The following is a 17665-nucleotide window of genomic DNA, read 5'->3' on the forward strand; positions in this document are numbered from 1 at the left end:
CCAGGGGTACTCTACTACTGAGCTACATCCCCAGTCCTTTTTATTTTTTTATTTTGAGACAGAGTCTTGCTAAGTTGTGAGGTTGGCCTCTAACTTGTAATACTCCTGTCTCAGTCCCTCTTCGCTCGGATCACAGATGGGCACCACCACATCCAGTCAAAATTTCTTCTCTAGAAAACATGAAAATGTCAATTCTTTATTTGTGATGAACCTGACAACAGGAAAATGTTGGCTAAAAGTTTCAGATATATTTATCATTAAACTAGACCTTTAAAATAAATGAATTACTTAGCATTCAGAACTTTGAAAAACACATATAAATAAGACCACAACACTCAGCTCTTCCTCCAAGATAAGCACTGAATATTGATTAGAAACAGTGAAAAGTAGTTGAGATTAGGTGTCTTTAAAATGTTCATTATGTGTAAGTAGAAAGATATCTAATTGGATATTTTCTACATGGACTCCAAACTAGGAATAAAGATAACTTCTGCTTATGTGGAAAGAAACGAACTTCTTTCTGCTTAACAATTCCTTTCATTTAGTAAGGAAAAACTGCCTGTGAAAAGCTTTTTTTGATAGTTCTCAGAATTCAAAGAGTATAGAACCTTCAAGCTGATTTCATCAAGTCTATTTATTAATGCATTTCAAGTTTCAAAAAACCTTACATCTTTGCACAATACTTTATTTTTTGCAATTTTTAGTAAAAATTTCCAAAGTGAACAAAAAAGATACTGTATAAAACACAGTGGACATTAAACTGACAGTAGTATTAGATCTCATTTTCTTGATCTTTTCATTTTTACCACATCTTGATTTGCAGTGGAAAGAGTTCAGTGCACGTATCTTTTCAGAAAACATTTTAACTTAAGACTCAAAATAAAATACGGCAGTGTGAACCTGCCAAAACCCTACCACAGGATAACATTACAAGCAAAAAATTTACATGTTCCAAAGTCTACCACACTCAAGAAGTTACTAAGAACTCTTGCAGAAAAAAAGTCACCATTTTAGAAATGCAAACCCACTTCCAACCTTTGCACAGTTCAAAAAACAAAGGCATTTAAATGATTTAAAAGCAATTTCTTACATATCTACCTACTTGTTTGCTTAGAATTATTTATAGTCTATCTGGGATTTCATGTACAAAATTTGTCTCTAAATCATGTACAAAAAGCTGTATTTTGAAAAAAGTCACCACATACTGTACAAGTTTACAAGGAAGAGATCCCATTATTTTCTCTAGCATTTTTGGCCTTGCTGGCTTGCGTCACATTATGAGAATGATTGTGTAAACCTTATACTCTTAAGAAAAAAGGAAAAGAAAAAAAAAAGCCAAACCACAGAAATCTGTTCAACCTTCCCTAAAGTTGCCTCTATGTGAAGCCAGGAAAATCATAGATATTTACTTCTAATTTAAGTGATGTAGTTGGAAAACAGAAGCAATAAATATGTCACAAGCTTAAACTTTTTTGTAATGCCCCCTTCCATTTTCTGCATAGCAATAAGCCTGTTAATACATTAAATGTTTTTGTTTTCTCTTTCTTTAAAAATGCCAATTATTTACATCTGCTTAAAAAATAAATTTGGAACGGGACATTGTGCTGTTTCACCTTCACTGTTAAAATATTTTAGGGAAAAAAATGTCAGAAGGCCTATCTACAATTTTAACTACTAGCTGAGCAAATTACTCATCTTTAGTGGTTATCTATGATCAGTGATGATATGCTGAAAAAACTTCAAATATTTCAATAAAGACAGCTTTTCTTTTTCATATCAGACAAAAACATAATTAGCATACTTGAAATATATGAAAAACACAAAAGTAGGCTACAAATTAAAAGAATCATTTCACTGACATAATTCCTACCAAAGTATGAATCAAATTTTACCTATCAATTAAAAAATGGAATTGAATTAGAAAATTTAAAATATGTAAGCAGAAACTAGACACTTACACAAAGAACTAACTCTGAAGTAGTATGCTGCTTATGTCCAGTTTGCACAACACTTAAACTGTGTTCCTCAGCATAGTCACTCATGCTCATAGCAGCCATTTGATAAAGAAAAAATGAATCTAAGAACCAACTCTATCATAATAAAAGAGTAAATGGATTTTTGTTTCAAAACTGCCTGTGTAAAGCATTACAGAATCCTGGACCACTGAATACCACCATTCTCTGTTATCCTGAGTATGTCAATTAAACAGTAATTTTTCATTAAGAGAGGAAAAATTTTATAATACAAAGAAACATCCATATTGCAATTTCTGTTTACAATTGCACACAGAAGTACAGTGTACGTAAGAAATACATGTCTGCATATAACAAGGTATATACATTGGCAAGTGATGTCTCCAATGTTGAGGTGGTCGAGCCTCTAAGCCTTGATTGGCAGTTGAAAAAAATATATATGTCAATTTGTGAAGTTTATTGAGAGCCAAGTTTGACTGCAAGTGAAGAAAATGCAGCAACGAAGAACAGGGAACACGGGGCACATAATAATTTTCTAAGACTTTGTGCCATTAGGTTAAAAATATCTGTCCATAAGAAAATTGGGTTTCTTTTCCACCCCACCCCCCCAAATTGGTATTTTCAGGCTTTAAATTTTAAGTAGTTCCACCTGGTCTGAGGACATGATCTCTTGCCATTTTTTTCTTCTACTATTATTTGAGGGTTTAGTCTGGAGATGATGACTTAATAGGTTTCTCTTTGGAGTGAAGTTTTCCCATTGTAGGCACTAGGAAGAACCAAGGCAAAAGCTGCAATTAACGTCTCATGTGTCCCATTTGATAACTCTCCCGGGGCCTCTGACGCTGGGGTTGCTGAATGGGCTGTGGAGGTCTCCTCCTCTTTAAAGTGCCTGTGAATTATAAACAAAAGCAAAATAGTTCTCTGTGAGCTTTCAAATCTTTAAAAAACAACATTGCTATTTTAGTAAGAAAGGTTAGAGAGAAGCACTATTCAACAGAAATATGAGCCACATAAATAATTTTACATTCTGGTAGCCACAAGAAAGAAACAAGATTTAAAAACAAATTGAAGATGTACTCAATATGAAAAATTATTAATAAAATATTTCATTTTTATACTATCTTTTTTTTTTTAATATTTATTTTTTAGTTTTCGGCGGACACAACATCTTTGTTTGTATGTGGTGCTGAGGATCGAACCCGGGCCGCACGCATGCCAGGCAAGCGCTACCGCTTGAGCCACATCCCCAGCCCATTTTTATACTATCTTCAAAGTCTAGTATTTTATACTTAATAGCACATATAAGTTGAAACTAGTCAACTTTTCAAGTGTTCAATAGCCACAAGTATTAGACAGATTAATCTAGATTAATGTCACAGATTCTGAAAAAAACATGCATGATAAAATGACCATATGTATGAGCAAATAACTAAACCTCTCTGACACTTGGAAGCCCAGTCTGTACAAGAGGAATGACAACTAACCCATACAGTATGTTGTGAAGATTTTATAATTCCTGCAAAAGTGCTTGGCATTTTTTTATGAAAGTTCAATAAATGACAGCCAATTTCTTTTTTAATCTTTATTTTAGTTGTCAATGGACCTCTAAGTATTTTTTATTTATTTATATGTGGTGCTGAGAATTGAACCCAATGCCTCACACATGCTAGGCAAGCATTCTTCAACTGAGCCACAACTCCAGCCCCAACAGCCAGTTTTTAAAGGTGCTATTTCTTTAAAATGAAATCAATATACAAGTGAAATATTTGTTTTACTTGAACAGGACCACAATTTATGATAACTAAATTGCTAACATGTGGCCTTTAGAAATTCTTTTAAGCTAACATTGTGAATTTAAGAAAAGCAATAATATCAAAATTAAATTTCCAAGTCAGGAGCAGTGGTGCATACCCCAAATCCCAGTGACTTGGGAAGCTGAGGTAGGAGGATCTCAAGTTCACCAGCCTCAGCAACTTAGTGAGACCCTATCTCAAAATACAAAATAAAAAGGGCTGGAGATGTGGTTTAATAGTTAATTGACCCTGGGTTCAACTGCCAGTACCAAATACACACACACGTATGTATGTGTATGTGTGTGTATTTTTTTTTTTTGTAATTGGAAAGAAAAAAATTCCTAGTTTTGAACTACTTTGTGTAGGGTAATACATAGTAAAAGAGGGAATATTATCACTCAGCTCAGACTCTCCCCTGCAATTGCTTTGGGCAATGTCTGCCCCCATACCTGTAATGAACAAATGTCCTAAAAGTGGCATAAAAGCCACAACTACATCGGAGAAGGGGAGGGATAAATAAGGTGAGGACTAAATCTGGAGCAGTGGCTTCTTCCCCTTTTTTGCTCCAATGCCCAGAACAAATCTAAAGAGAATCTATCCTAAAAGCTATGTCTTCCTGAGAGGCAAATAGTAGAAAACAGAATCAAGGAGTTGTTTTCAGGGAGACTACTTGACTGTGGTTCTTTAATGACTGAAGCCACTGCCCTAGGACTCTGGCTCAGACTGGCATCTATATATACTCCCCATAAACTTCACTCCTGGGAAAAAGGAGTTTCATGCTAGAAAATATTTCTACTATTAAAACAATAATAGAAGCACAACTATTTAAAATATAAACACCAATAATTTAAACTTAGCTTAACTACTATAACCAAAAGACCTGACAAGAACAATTCTAGAGGTGGAAAAAGGTGCTTATAGTTTGAAAGGTCTCGGTGTACAGACAGCCAACTCCATCGCTCTGGGCCCAAAGTGAGGCAAAATATCATGGCAGAAGGGCATGGAGGAGGAAAGCAGTGACCCACCCAGGCCTGCAACTTTCTACCTGCCCACAGTTACTGCCTAGTTAATTCATATTAGTGGATTAATGCATTCATTAGGGTAAGGCTCTCATAACCAAATCATTTCACTTTCTTGCACTGTATTACACTTGAGCTTTTGGGGGACATCTCACATCTAAACCATTTCAACTACCACAATAAAAACAAAGAAAAATATCAGCATATGAAAGAAAAACAATGTCAAGCCAGAATAAGAATTTTTAGTTTTAAACATTTTTAGATACTCAAGATATATTAGCAATAAACTGGCAGTCATTAGCTAGACTGGGTTGATAAAAAGCACACTTAAGCACCCAGCACATTGATACACGCCTGTAATCCCAGTAGCTCAGGAGGCTGGTACAGCAGGATTGAGAGTTCAAAGCCAGCCTCCACAAAAGCAAGGTACTAAGCAACTCAGTGAGACCTTGACTCTAAATAAAAACAAAATAGGACTGGGCATGTGGCTCAGTGGTCAAGTGCCCCCAAGTTCAACCCCCAGTACCAAAAAAACAAAACAAAACAAACAAACAAACAAAAAAAACCCCAAAACAAACAAACAAAAAAAACCCTCACACTTCAACATCAACTAAATCATTCATCCAGTAATTTCACTGTCAAAGGAAAGTTCTGTAATGTTATTTACTAACGACTCATTAATTCAATTCACCTGCTATGGTTCTGAGTTATATAAACATACACTTTGTTCAACTGTACTTACCTGGTAGTGGTTTAGGAGGAGGCAACTTTGGATTACTACTTGGAGTATGAACACTGCATATCTTGATAAATCCAGCCATTAACATAATCAAGGCAATTCCCATGAGTAATACTGCCCACCAATGAGCCTAAAAATAAACAGATTTTCCACTGAAAGAACTCTCAAATATTTTAGATTATAAAATGTAGAACAATTTAATTTTTAAAGAACACTTATTGGAATATGCACATCTATCATATCTATGCACATTTATTAAGTATTTTAAAAAGTTTAAAGGAAAAAAATAGATATTACCCAGACTTTCACCTCCTAGAGGAAGCCACTCATCTTATTTTCCTTTCATTCTTCTATATACAACTATGTCATACATAACAAACACACATGCAAAATTAAGGTCATCTTGTGCATGGTTTATACCACATTTTCCCATATTACTAAGTATATTCTGATTTAAATATTTCCTTTATGTTTTGACTTTTTAATCTTATAAACTACATTTTGTTTGCTTTTATATTTTCACAGCTCAGAAGTATATAACTTGCATTAAACTAGTAAATAGATTTTTAAAATACTATTTAGCTTATATTGTTTTCTAATTATCAAAGACTAGAAATTCTCTTTTTAAGTTCCTTTTCCTTTATTTTCATTTTACTTATTTGTTTGTTTTACAGTACTGAGGATCGAACCTAGGGCCTCATCCATGCTAGCTAGGCAAGCATTCTACCACTGACCTATACCTCCAGCCCCCCTTTCTTTCCCTATGTCACTTGGAATTTGAGACCCAGACTATTCTCATGATATATATCTTAGTTTTGTATATATTTTCTTCTTCCTTATAATTCATTCATTCATTGATTTAGGTGTTAACTATCTTTCTATTCTTAAAATATTTATTTTTTAGTTGTAATTGGACATAATATCTTTATTTTATTTATTTATTTTTATGTGGTGCTGAGGATCGAACTCAGGGCCTCACACATGCTAGGTAAGTGCTCTACTGCTGAGCCACAATCCCAACCCCAATATCTTTCAATATGAAAAATGGAAGGACATATACATAATACAGCAAACAAGTGAAATTTACCTAATCTGAGGAGTCAAAAACTTCACTTAAGTCACATTAAAAAATAAATTAGCTAAAAATAAATAAAACCTTTAAAAATTATTATTGGTATAATCTTATTTATAGAAAAATTGCATATAGTCAAACAATAAAAAAACCCAAAATATAGAAAAATTACTACTTCCATTCTTAAGAAATTCTATTTTATAATTAAGTATCAAACTATTTTAAGAAAGCATATATTAATAAATATCATACAAAATATTTACAATTTTAAAATTAAATCTTTACATTGGTTTATTATAGACTAGTATAATATATATAGTTACTGTTAGATATTTCCAGCAAAACTCTTATTTAAAAAGATTTTCTACAATCTGGGGTCTTGTAATAAACAGCCTACTGCTACTCTGCACCATTTATTTTAACCAGCAATAATGAAGTAATTAAAGTAATAGATGCTCAAATTAAAATGCATGCTGTGGCAAAATATACCCAGGCACTTTTTCTGTGTGCATAAATACTTATATAAATTTTTCAATAATTTGTTTCATTTTGAAAAAAAAATATTAAATTTACAAAAAAGTTCCAAGAAAAGTATAACAAGCCTTATAAAATCTGGAAACACCTGAGATTAAGTTGCATATACCGTGCTGTTACTCCTGAACATATTAACATATAATTCCTACATCACAAGGGTGTTTCCAAGGTAACTAGAACACAATCAACAAAATCAGAAAATTAGTGTTATTTCACCATTAACATTTAATCCTCAGACCCCATTCATGTTTTGTCATCTGGTTTAGAATCATGGGCGATAAATTTTGCTATCATGTTTCTTTAGTATCCTTCAGTCCGGAGATTTCAGTCTTCCTTTGACTTTTAAGACCTTGACACTTTTGAATATCACAGGACAGTTATTTTATATGCAAATATCCCTCAATTTGGGTTTCTCTGATATTTATGATTAGATTCAGGCCATGCATCTTTGGTAAGAACATCACAGAAGTTATGCTGTTCTTCCACAGCATCTCATCAAGTAACACAATTTTGATTTTATTACTGGTGATGTTAACTTGGTCACTTCATTAAGTTGCTGTCTGCCAAACTTAGTCATAGATTCTTTTTTTTTTTTTTTAATCTTTTATAACCAATAATTACCTTGTAGGGATGTAATTTGGAACTATGTAAATGTTCTGTTCTTCACCAAACTTTCAATTTATTATTTCCTCATGGTTTCCTATTTTATACAATGAGTTATAATATGTTATGATCATTAATGTGTTTCTGGATATGTCCCCATCATTCCTAGAACACTTTCTTGCTTTATGGCACAAGTCCCAGATTCATGTTTTTTTTTTTTTTGGTACTAGGGACTGAACACAGGAGCGCTCAACAACTGTGCCACATCCCCACCCAGCCTTATTTTGTATTGTATCTAGAGAGAGGGTCTCACTGAGTTGCTTAGTACCTCACTTTTACTGAGGCTGGCTTTGAACTCACAATCCTCCGGTCTGTCTCAGCCTCTCAGGTTATCTTGTTTTTAACACCATAATCCTCAGATCAATCATTTCTTTAAAGAACCCTGATTCCTTTTAGTCCTACTCCTCACATGTAGACATTTTCCTCAACCCACTTCCAAACTGACATCCCATTACAGCTGTCCCTCTGTCGGGGAGGCCTCTTGCCTGACTTCCCATTCAGATGGTCTTCCCCATCTCACACCCTACCAACCTTCAAGCTCCAACATCCTGTTCTGTAGCACTGAAGCTCTTCCCTCCTGACATGGATGCCTATCTTGTGTGTGTGTGTGTGTTTGTAATCTTAAAAGTAACCTTAGAATGATTTATACTTAAATGTGGTTTCTCCAAAGTCAGATATAATTCTCAGATTATAATTCTCTGCACAGGAGAGTTCCATAGCCATCTTCCTTCTTTTCATTTTCATTTTGATTCTGCAAGCTGTGAAAAATGTCTCAGGTTTGTCCCTATTACCACACATTATTGAAGGGACTGCAAACTCAAACATCTAAAAGGCAGAAAAGGTGTAATGCAATTCAACCTTTCTGCTAAAAGATCTGATTTTTCAAGAGAAGCTACAGATCTGAATTTTTACATGATATTTATTTTTAAATGGTGGCAAATCATCCAAATTTTCTAAAAACAATACATAGACTATACAAAACATGTTGTTGACAGGGCTGGATCTGGCCTGAAAACTACTTTTTGTATTCTGAGACTGACAAACTTTTCTAAAATTTTCTTTTGTTTCCTATAGAAAATAATTTTAAGAGCTCTGTTTTCCTTATTAATCTTTAGGATGATATTCCCTTTTTACGTTTCCCGTGGACTCCTATTGTTTTTTTCTGTTTTCAGTCACTCTCAAGTAGTAAGCCCTCAAAAGGCAGGGTATAGGACTACCTTTCAGTGTCAAAACAGTACAGAACAATTTTGAGCAATGAAGGACATTTAGCATCCTTGGCCCCATCGATCAAATGCCAGCAGAGCCCCTCAGATACTCTAATAACTACTGTACATTTCCAAATATTGTCTGGGGAGGTAGACCTGCAACATGATCTAATACTGGAGTGCAAAGGGACAAGGATCTTGCTACTACTTTCAGGTTGATGGCAACTTGTGTCATAAAGAGATGCTTCTATCCTTAATGTTTATCATTCTAACACAGGTCCTCCTAGTCTTCACTGATCACAACCATCCTCCACATGGCCATCAGTGCTAAGACTACAGAAAATATGGAATTGACTATGTAACTCCTTTATGTAACATTCTTCTCCAAAAGCTTCCTACCAAAGATTTTCAAGATACACCACTGCGAAAGAGAAAAAAAAAAAAAAGTAAAAACTTGACTACACAATAAAGTATAGCGAAGTATGATATGATTCTACTTACTTTTTCTTGAGTATATATGCTTATGGCAATACAGACTAATTATGAAGAACATACAAGAAATTCATCCTGGGAAGACGGGGGTGGGGGGTTCAGAATAAAAAGAATACCTACTTTTGCTTTTTTTTTTTTGGGGGGGGGGGTACTAGGGATTGAACTCAGGAGCACTGGAACACTGAGCCACATTCCCAGCCCTATTTTGTATTTTATTTAGAGACAGGGTCTCACTGAGTTGCTTAGCGCCTTGCTTTTGCAGAGGCTGGCTTTGAATTTGCAATCTTCCTGCCTCAGCCTCTTGAGCTACTGGGATTACAGGTGTATGACACCACACCTGGGGGAAAATGCCTACTTTTAAACATATTACTTTGTCAATTAAAAAAGAATAATTAAACTTTTTGAAATTACAAAAAAAAAAAACTTTTAAACTGGAAAATTCACATTTCTATGATTCTGCCATGTGCTTTCTCTCCATAAAATATCTCTATACCCTCAGCTGCTATGGTCCTTAAGAACTTAGCTCTGGCCTCACCTTCTTAAAAAGAGGGCTTCCTCAGGGAAGGGGCTGGAATTCAGTAGAAGAGCATTTGCCTAGATGCTTGAGGCCCTGTGTTCTATCCCTAGCACCTCCTACCCCCACAGTGCAAGACTTCCCTAGTAGGGTTTCCTATTTTCCGTGAAAACAGCATACAGAAACTGAAAATCTGTTTCTAAGGACCTATCTTCTCTATCCCAAACTGAATTATGTGTTTCTTGAATTTTTATTCTTCCACCTCAGTACCTAGCCCACAACAAACAAACAAAAAACACCACCTGTTGTACTAGTTATTATAGGCAAATCATTATTCCAAATACTGACCTCAAAATACACCTAAGAGCCCATTTATTATTTCTAGTTTGCCCAAAACAGACAAATAATGTGACAAAGATCTTATACAGAGACCACACATAATTTTTTTCTTTTTAACTTCAAACGATAGTTTTTCAGTACTTACACAGTCTGAAATAGCAATGCAAGCAGTGTAGTAGTGAGAGAAGCAGACTGGAGGAAAAAAGGGCTGGATTTAATAGTGGTTAAAACTTTGTAGAAAACAAAGGTCAAAGGACCTAGTTCCAGTTCAGATCAACAGATATTTACTAAAACATGGCACTTGAGAACTTCTAGTTCCCTCAAGCAAATGTTCCTGGCCTTCCTCCAAATTTTTCTAGGTAGCTACATATCTCAAAGTCCAAAGTTTGAGATTATTTCAGTGGCAATAACAGCAGCTTTTTAAAATTTATAGTTTCTAGGGAAATGAAACATGGCAATGCATAGAAAGTAGCAAGAAAAATTAAATAAACAATGATGTATTTGAGAGCATAGTAACCATGGCCACCTTTGATAAAGTTTTTTTGTTTGTTTAAGGCTCCTTTTAAAAGAGAAGTATCAGAGTGAGTTAAATTACATGTTTTTATCTTTTACACACTACAAAGTGGTATGGGGGGGTAGTACATCAACTAGACTACTAAATGCAAATATGTATATTATTTCAAAAGAAAGGATCACAATTTGTCTACTTATTAGTCTGAATAAAAGCAGAATTATCATTTTCTCAGTAAATATTTGATAAACACTAATTGTGTGCCAGGCTCTCATCTGTCACAGATACAGGGGTGTTAAGGAAAACTTAAAAGAAAAAGAGAAGGCACTCAAAAGCTTAAAAAATGACCTGGAAGTTAACAAGTATGAGAAAATAAGAAGCAGCAGACAGACGGTATTCAATATAGTTATTTCTATAAAGCTAATGATAAGTAAAAGATCAAAATTTACTGGTCTAATTTATCATGCACTAATTAGAATAGTATTTAATTTAATAATCTAAATAAATAAAGAATCTATAAAGTAATAAATAACTAAACTGGTCATCAGCTCAAAAAAGTGTGTGGGGAGAGTGACAGAGAGCTTCTTTTCTATCTTTCAGAAGATACTATAATCTGAACTTTCACCAAAGGTTCTTTTGCTGTCCTTCAAACCCTCCATTCCCAACCACCAGCAATACACCAAGTGGTTACTAAACTTTTGGTTACTTTGGCTTAGCCAGGGAAAGCAGGATAAAAATATCACAAAGGGAAGGCAGATTCAAAGCTAAGACCACATGTACACCTTTTTTTCCACATAAATTATGACATTTGAGAAAGCGAATTCATTCATCTACAATGCATCCTTACCATTTGCTAAGCCAAATGATCACATTACATCTTTACTGTTAAAGCTTCAGAAGTGATATGTATGTGTCCTCTTTCACCAGGACATGAAGGACTCTAGAGGACTATGATCACCTCCCATTTTCTTAAATTAAGGGTTCTCCAAATGACTTCTAAGGATACTAAGGGTTCTGAAAGCCTTAAGGGTTTCTAGAATTTGTAAGTTTGGATGAAGTTAAAAAGAATGATACAACTTCTCCCAATTCTCCTAGATGACGAGAGGATACAATATTTTCCAGACACATTTGAAAATCTACACAGGATCTTGTGCTCTGTGAAGAATTTGGGAACCAGTGCTCACTCATAAAGAATATTAGATGTATGGGTTGGGGTTGTAGCTTAGTTGTAGAGTGCTTGCCTCACATGTGTTCAATCCTCAGCACCATGTAAAAATAAATAAATAAAAAGAAGGTATTGTGTCCATCTACAACTAAAAAAAATATATATATATTTTAAAGAGAATATCAGGGCTGAGGCTATATAGCTCAGAGGTAGAGCACTTGCCTTGCATGTGTAAGGTATGGGGCTTTTGATCCTCAGAACCACATAAAAATAAGTAAGTAAATAAATAAATAAAGATACTGTGTTTTTTAAAAAAAGAATATCAGATACTTCATCATAAAATTAGAATACAGTATGAGAAGTTAATTCAAAAATGAAAAAATGCTAATTCTTAACCAAATAATGATTTTAAAAAATGAGTTCCTGATAAATCTGAATCCATAAAAAGAAAAAACATAAGTAGCAGGCGATAAAAGAAGGGACACACAATGATAAATTTGGAAGGGAAAACAAGTAAAAGATGGTTTTCTACAATGTCATACCTAACACAAAAGATAGAGAAAATGAGAACACACATCAACTGTGGAAGAAATTGAAAAAGAATTATTAATGCCCTCAAATCCCACTTAAAGATAAGGAGATAATGATTCTGAATCTCAATAGATTTACTGCAGAATACTCTCAAATTTCTCAAGACCTAGATGACCGACTTCTTGATAATCTATAGGATGTTTATCATTATCTCCTAGTCAGTCTCACAGTAGACACTCAACAAATACACGGAATGCAGTTTTGAAAAATTTAAATGTAGTTATAAACAACTCCTCCTCAGGAAAGAAAGTATCAGTTACATGGCATGCCAAGAAGTACTGAACTATTAAAGTTCTTCCCACTCTATGCTGCATGGGGAAAAAAGTTGTCATAGAGTACCACAGAAAGGAGATAAAAGGCCACCAGGCATCCTAACAGCCTACACTATTCACTACAAACACCCTGCCCTGATATGATGAAAGGTCAAAACATGAGCTTAACCAGGTCAAGCAAAAAGATAATAAAATTCCAGTTCTTTTTGATTATGTGCACTTGACCTAGTTAATATCCACAAATGCATCAGCAGCCTAAGGTTACTCCTCATGCATTATGCGCCATGCTATTTGAAAGAGTGGCATACAACAATATAAAATTAAATCATGTGCTATTCCAAACTCATTTAAGACAAACCTGTATAAACCTAGAAGTGTTTATTAATCAGTTCCAGAACATGAGAAAAGGTTTCATTAAATCTACCAATTTAAAATAGGAAAAAGGGTTTTTAAATGCTTAAAAGATCCTATCTACTACATTTTTAAAAAGTGGGAACAAATGAGTTTTTAAATTCTAAATAATTCAATGAATCAAAATTAGAGATAATGGAGAAAAGTAAAAAACTATTGGCTTAAGCCAGGTGCAATGGTGTATGCTTGTAGTCCCAGTAGCTTGGGAGGTTGAAGCAGGAGAATCTCTTGAGCCCAGGACTGTGAGACATCCCTGGGTAACATAGTAAGAGATCTCCATCTCAAAGAGAGGAGGGGGGAAATTCAGATGATATGAATTTAAATTGTACCTAGACAATTTAAAATATCTAGCATAACATATACTCAGTAGAATGTAATTTTGATATTCCAATTAATAAATTTCTTTTTTTGTGTACACTGTCCTCTAAAGACGACAAATATACTAAATTTCAAGTTACTAGAGATAATCAGAAAGGAGAAAAATATCACTGGATCTGAGCTGAAAAAAAAATGGAAGAAAAAGCTAATAAAATTAAGTTGCTTGAAGTCATAGCATTGATAAATGCCAGAAAGATGATCTGAATCCTTATGTGATTCCCAAAGCCTGTGTTCCACTGATCTATGGTGCCAGGAGGAACCTCTGGCTTAACAGATATTTATGGAACATCTATTATGCAACAAGCATAAGAATACAAAAATAAGTAATATTATGTTTTAAGGAGACTTAAAGTAACTGTCCAATTATTTGATTTGAAACTTGGCCCTCTAAATTCAATTTAAATGACACTCCCATTACACAGCCTTTACATATCTAAAACTCACATATTTTAACATACAAGGTATTATTTTCTTATGGGTAATAAGTACCCTTTTAATGTTGAAAGTAATTATAATTTTTTTATTGTAGAACATTATTATAAGAGTAACAAAAGGGACTAACATCCCACACAGACTTTTATGCTTTTAGGGCATCCTCAGTCTTATGCATTCTTTGTGCGCGCACACACACACACACACACAATTTAAAAAGTAATCTGAGAAAGGGAGCCATAAGTTCTAAGTCCAAGTTCATTCAGGCACAGTGCATTCTCAAATACAGAGAAAGTTTCCTACAGAAATTTTAATCACTTAGAATGTATGAACATTTAAGTGAGTTGATCTAGTCATTCTCAGCAATCTTTTAAGAAAATTCCAAGTAATTCAATATTATACAATTTGGAGATGTGTGGACTTAAAAATTAAATGTAGTTCAGTGGAGTAACCCTGGATGAACATCCATAATCATTAATAGATCTGCAAAAGGCTGTGTATCTGATCTTATACTGTTCAATATTTCCTATCATGGACCACATGAAGACACAGAAACTATACTGAAACTTCAGAAAATCACCAATTTCTTTCTCATCTCTCCTGTTCAGCAAAGCGGAACCCACAGCTGGCTATCTATCATACTGAGACAAGGGAGAATTATAAAAAGCAAGCAGGGCTTTCCAAAACAACTTGAAGGAAAGTCCCATGAAAATGATCACATGGACCACAAGAGGAAGTAACACATTCCAGAGATAAGGAACACAGTAAAACTGAATAATTCTCATCATTTACTAACCAATCTATGAATGAAACACAGGTGGAGATTTTGATCACTTTGAAAGAACTAATAACCAAGAATATTCAAACTTCAAAACCCTTCAGATAAAGCAAATCCAGTATAAATAGGAAAGAAGTGATTTTCCCATAACACTGCCGACCTCTGACCAAGTAAAATTAAGATCAAACCATTTTAAGTTTTCTCTATAGATAAAAACTATACTTACCACAATCCACTCAGCAATGTTTTCATAAAGCTCTGGACTAAAAATTGCTTTTTTAAGCCTAGCTAGAGGACCATCAGCATCTACTAATCTGCACCGCATGAAAACATCACAGTAGCCTCTAAAATCATTACAAGGGGATCCAGGTTGCAGAGTGATGGTTCGACCATTGAACTGCTTGCTCCACTGTATAGACCCTGTGCTGGCACAAGTTGATGGATCCACTGGAAAAGAAGTGCCAAATATAAGTTAAAGAATAATTTCTTAACGGACCAGTTAAGGAAAAGGGAAAGAAGAAACAGCCTAAAATCATTACCATGACACGATAAATAGACCTTTCTAGTTCAGCTGAGTAATGTCATTAATAATTCACCTTAATGTTTCAATATAAACAAACAACCAGCAAGTCTTATGTCTACAATGAATTTAAAACTTTCTAACCATATTTGTATAAATTACTGCCATAATGCTAGCCATGTTTTGTCTAGTGTATTATTAAAATAGTACATTTTAGGCAAGATGGGTGCAGTGGTGCACACCTGTGATCCTAGCAACTTGGGAGTCTGAGGCAGGAGAATCACAAGTTCAAGGCCATCCTCAGCAATTTAGTCAGATCTTCAGAACTTAGCAAGACCATCTCAAAAACCAAAAAGTGCTGGGGATGGAGCTCAGTGTGTAAAGGTGCCCCTGGGTTCAGTTCCTAGTACCAAATAAATGAATAAGAAAATAAGTATAAAAACACTGTAGGGATTCTAATGCTAGAGACACAATGCTATGTTACATTTAAAATCTTCTCAAAAGAATAGAGTTAGCTAGGAACTATTATGTCAAAGTTTAGCACTTAATATTTAGGACAAAATAATGGTTTTTAAAGCAGATTATATACTCTTAGATCTTAAAAGCCTTACTTTTCTTCATACAGCAGACATGACATAATTCCTTATCATCTTTGCCATCAGAACTGGCACAAGTACATTCCTCCAAGCCATGTTTCTCACAGATAGAACCTGCACATTGCTGGAACAAAAGACAAATTATTTAAACCCTTTATATAGTCAAATGTGCCTATAGTAACAGGCAGGTATAAGCTTCTATGTCAAAATAATTAAGTGCAAATATAACTGAAAAACAACCATAGAGCTAGGGATGTGGCTCAGTAGTACAGCAATTATCTAGAATGTGCAAAACCCTAGGTTCAATCCCCAGCACCCCTGAACCCCAGCCATGGGGACTCACAGAGATGGGTATCAGAACTGAATAATACAAACACATTTGAAAAAGAGTAAATCCAAATAAGATAATAACTCTTCTAAAGTGATGTCAACAACAACAAAACCCCAACTAAACAAATGCAGAGGGGCTGGGGATGTGGCTCAAGCGGTAGCGCGCTCGCCTGGCATGCGTGCGGCCCGGGTTCGATCCTCAGCACCACATACAAAGATGTTGTCTCCGCCGAAAACTAAAAAATAAATATTAAAAATTCTCTCTCTCTCTCTCTCTCTCTCTTTAAAAAAAATGCAGAGAAAGATTAGATGAGCATTAATTTTATGTTGGTTATTATGACTCCTCTATATGCAGAGAAAAATGAAATTTTCTATGTGTAGAGGAGTAAGATATTTAGCCATGAAAGCTTTAAAGACTCACATTTAAGGAAAATGACCAGAAAAGTTCTTTTATTTAGGCTGTTAAAATATTAATTTATAAAACTTAAAAGCAGCATAGACAGTCACATGCCTAGCTGTACTATAAATTTCTCCAGGGAATACCAAACACATGTCATTGGAAAGATAAAAGACAAATCAGTAGTTAATTGGATGCCAGTAGGCACTCATCCCACATAATACATTCAAAACTTCATCCGGGAAGAGATGCGGATGTTACTGAGAGTTCAAGATTAATTACTTTACATAGTTTTAAGTGTCAACAAATACTCTGAAAAAGTAGTCTCTATAAAGTTAAATATAAAAACATATAAAATCAAATGCTTACCCCATTAATACACACTTGTGTATGTCTATTACAGTCTGTGAAGTTTGGTTTAGGATCAGATGCTGGGCAGAGAGCTGTGCCACCATTACATATCCCTTCTTTCGCACAGTCTGAATCATCACGACACTTCTCAGACTTTGACTTAAATGCACACTGTGCTGTACAACAGGGACCTTGACTTGGACTAGATTAAAAAGTGAATTAAAATAGTGAATCACTAGGTATTTTCTGTATACTCAGAAATGCTTCTGATTTTTAAATCATTAATTTCATCATTTAAATGGTAAAAGTGTTACTGCTACTAGTATTTAAATATTAATAAAACTTGGAAGCTACTGTGTTTGAACATTTTAATAAGTGAGGAAAAGTAATTAAGCTTCTGCTTTTTAGCCCAAATATGCTATATTCAGTATTCTTACTCTATTTTCCTTTTGTATAATATTATAATAGAAAATGGATTTAATATTAAGGAAGTTACCAGTGTTTTAATAGTTATATTATACATTAATCAATTTATCAACTTTTCCATTTTTATGCTAAAATCAAACTAAACTACATATACCAGTCATTTA

General features: G+C 34.3%; 1 protein-coding gene across 2 annotated transcripts in view; it reads right to left on the bottom strand.

Moving 5' to 3' along the window:
* Window positions 1-616: 616 nt before the first annotated feature.
* Window positions 617-17665, bottom strand: part of Adam10 (ADAM metallopeptidase domain 10) — a 156926-nt gene continuing 139877 nt past the window's right edge. Inside the window, exons 12-16 of one of the 2 annotated variants that reach the window (XM_046461064.2) lie at window positions 17094-17277; window positions 16013-16121; window positions 15108-15328; window positions 5528-5654; window positions 617-2862 (exon numbers count right to left, since the gene is read on the bottom strand). In XM_046461064.2, coding sequence (XP_046317020.1) covers window positions 2768-2862; window positions 5528-5654; window positions 15108-15328; window positions 16013-16121; window positions 17094-17277 — 736 coding nt within the window. In that variant the 3' untranslated portion in view covers window positions 617-2767. The remainder of the gene's footprint in view (window positions 2863-5527; window positions 5655-15107; window positions 15329-16012; window positions 16122-17093; window positions 17278-17665) is intronic. The other variant, XM_046461065.2, reaches the window with a different exon arrangement.

The sequence above is a fragment of the Marmota monax genome, unplaced genomic scaffold (assembly GCF_021218885.2).
Source record: "Marmota monax isolate L192 unplaced genomic scaffold, Marmota_monax_Labrador192_F-V1.1 WCK01_AAM20220418_F8-fsc00001, whole genome shotgun sequence".
NCBI lineage: Eukaryota > Metazoa > Chordata > Mammalia > Rodentia > Sciuridae > Marmota > Marmota monax.